General features: G+C 41.2%; 1 protein-coding gene across 1 annotated transcript; it reads left to right on the top strand.

Annotated features, from left to right (window-relative positions):
- Nucleotides 1–174: 174 nt before the first annotated feature.
- On the top strand, nucleotides 175–1,673 carry LOC121966183 (actin filament-associated protein 1-like 2; the record flags this gene model as incomplete). The annotated part of the gene is made up of 5 exons (XM_042516291.1): nucleotides 175–199; nucleotides 412–641; nucleotides 725–834; nucleotides 911–1,028; nucleotides 1,586–1,673. Coding segments are annotated over exons 2-5 (529 nt in total), but the record flags the coding sequence as incomplete, so codon positions are not given.
- Between the last annotated feature and the right edge of the window lie 747 nt (nucleotides 1,674–2,420).

Genomic DNA, 2,420 nt, shown 5'->3' with positions numbered 1-2,420 from the left:
CTTTTCTTCTTTCGTTTTCTCATCATGTTCTCAGAGGAAATCGAGACCGTTTGCTCGGGTTTCAAAGGGTTAAATACACAGCGTGCAAAGTGCCACTTGACCTGATGAAGGTCCCAGGACCGCCGTCTGCTGTGTCAGCACTGCAGCTGTTGTGGCGCTGGTTATTAACACTTTAACACCTGGATCTCCATCACTTTTTGTATGTTTTTTGTGTGTTTTTTTGTGGTTTTTGTGGTTTTTGTGTGGTTTTTGTGTGTTTTTGTGTGTTTTTCACTAAACCTCTGAAACCTGAGAATGCTGGTTTATTATATTTTTTTAAAAAATGAAATGAAAAACAAAATAAAACCGCTGCAAGGTTTTCATCTGAAGATTGCGTGAATGCCGTCATGTGAGCGTGACCTCTGACCTCAGGTGTGCTGAGCGTGCTGATGAACTGTCAGTGGCAGAGCTTACTGTGTCGCGTGGAGGCGGGGCTCCTCAACATGTTTGGCTCGGAGGAGGAGGAGGAGGAGGAGGAGGCGAAGAGGTCGCCGCAGTACACCGTCCAGCTCCGAGGCTGCGAGGTCAGAGCCGGGCCGGACACCGACCGCTCCCACAGGATCACACTGAGCATGCTCGGTGACCAGGTGGCGGTGCTGGAGGTGAGCCGGCGGGGATCAGGCGACAGCAGGTCGTTTTCATGCGTCCGTTCGGTCACGAGTTCGTCCTCTCGTCGTTCTTGCAGGTGAGTAGTTCGGGTGAGAAGGAGCGATGGCTGAAGCTGCTGCAGGACGGAGCTGCCCATCACAGTCGCCATGACAACCACACACAGGAGCGCACAGGTGGAGCGCTCAGGTGAGACGGATCCGTCGGTCTGCTCCTCCGGTCGTTTCTTCTTCTTCGTCTTTAATAATTATTTTTCCCTCCCCAGCGGGCTGCAGACCCGAAGGTTTCCCGCCTCCAACACCTACATGGACGACCCGTTCCACCTGAGCCGACCCGGCCGAGACCAGCCGGTCTACTCCAACACCCCCATCCTGGAGTACATGGTACGCCCCACAGCGGCAACTGAGGCGGCGTTCAGACAGAACGGCCCAAAATACAAAATAAAATCTGCCTTCATGTGGTAACATTGTGAGAATGGATGAATATTTTATTTACCTGTCTGGTCATTTATGAGTCATCTGATTATTATTCAGACGCATTAACAGAAAAACAGTAATATTCACAGTATAAATACATCAAGTACACATGAACCACCTCCAGATAAAAATACTCCACGAGGTAAGAAACCAAAAATATACTCGTATCGACACAGCCCCAAAAACACCAAACTCAGATTCAGACATGACAAAATAAATTGTTTATCGCATCAGACGATTTTTCCCTTTTTTAATTTTTTAAAAACATTTTTGATAATATCTTATAACCACCCCAGCTAATTTCTTAGGTCGTTTTCTCCTTGCATGTTTTTTTTTTTTTTTTGCAATATACGGGACATTTCTTGCAAAGTTGCTTGGTGCGTTACATATTTATAGATGTATATATTTGTATTTATATAATGTTAATGATAATAATAAGGATGGGTGTGTTTGCTCTGTTTCAGCTGCACAGCTCTCAGGATTCAGTCCGCTGCAGCTCCGTGTCCTCCAGAGACTCGGTGACCTACAGCAACGCCGTCTTCACCCCCCACAGTGAGTCTCTGCTCACACGGAAACTCTGCACCTTCAGAAAACACCATGAAAAAACAAAATGAAAAAGAAATTTTTTTTTTTTTTAAAAAATGACCATTATGAGCAGCTGCTGCGTGATCAAACGGCACTCACATGGAAAAACTCTGAGTGTTTTTTGGAAATGTTTTGGGGGAAACTCAGTAAATGAAATCACTAAAATCTTTTGGCACCTTCATTAACAAAAAACCCCACGGTGTTTACTTTGAGGGAAAATACCAGAAAAAATAAGAAAAAAGACTCTTATTTGTTTTAAATGAGGGTAGCTATAATTACACAAATCACAAGAAACTTTAGGAGAGACTTCAATGATCAGAAATGGAAAGATTTCATAAATGAAATATATGAAATGGAGAAAATTACAATGAGAATTGGACACCAAACACAGATTTGAGGAAAGAAATGGATTAAATATATAAAATAAAGAAAAACATTTGTCTCAACTCATAATAATATCTCATATGTACATAACATGAAATTAATCTATTTATCAGCCGATGAAATTTGATGTGTGAAGTGTCCAGAGTGGTTTATTGGGCATATTAATTTATTCATTTATTTTTATTGATTTTTTATTTTGTATTTTTGTCTTTGTCTTTATAAAGATATATGGATATAGATAAATGTTTCAATATGTAGATATATACAGTCTTTAACCATTTTTTTGGTCTGTATTAGTTTATTTAAAAATAAATAAACAAATAAATAAGA

This window comes from Plectropomus leopardus, unplaced genomic scaffold (assembly GCF_008729295.1).
Source record: "Plectropomus leopardus isolate mb unplaced genomic scaffold, YSFRI_Pleo_2.0 unplaced_scaffold23409, whole genome shotgun sequence".
In the NCBI taxonomy this organism is placed as follows: Eukaryota; Metazoa; Chordata; class Actinopteri; order Perciformes; family Serranidae; genus Plectropomus; species Plectropomus leopardus.
Note: the sequence above shows the minus strand (reverse complement) of the source record. Positions and strands in the feature narration are given on the sequence as shown.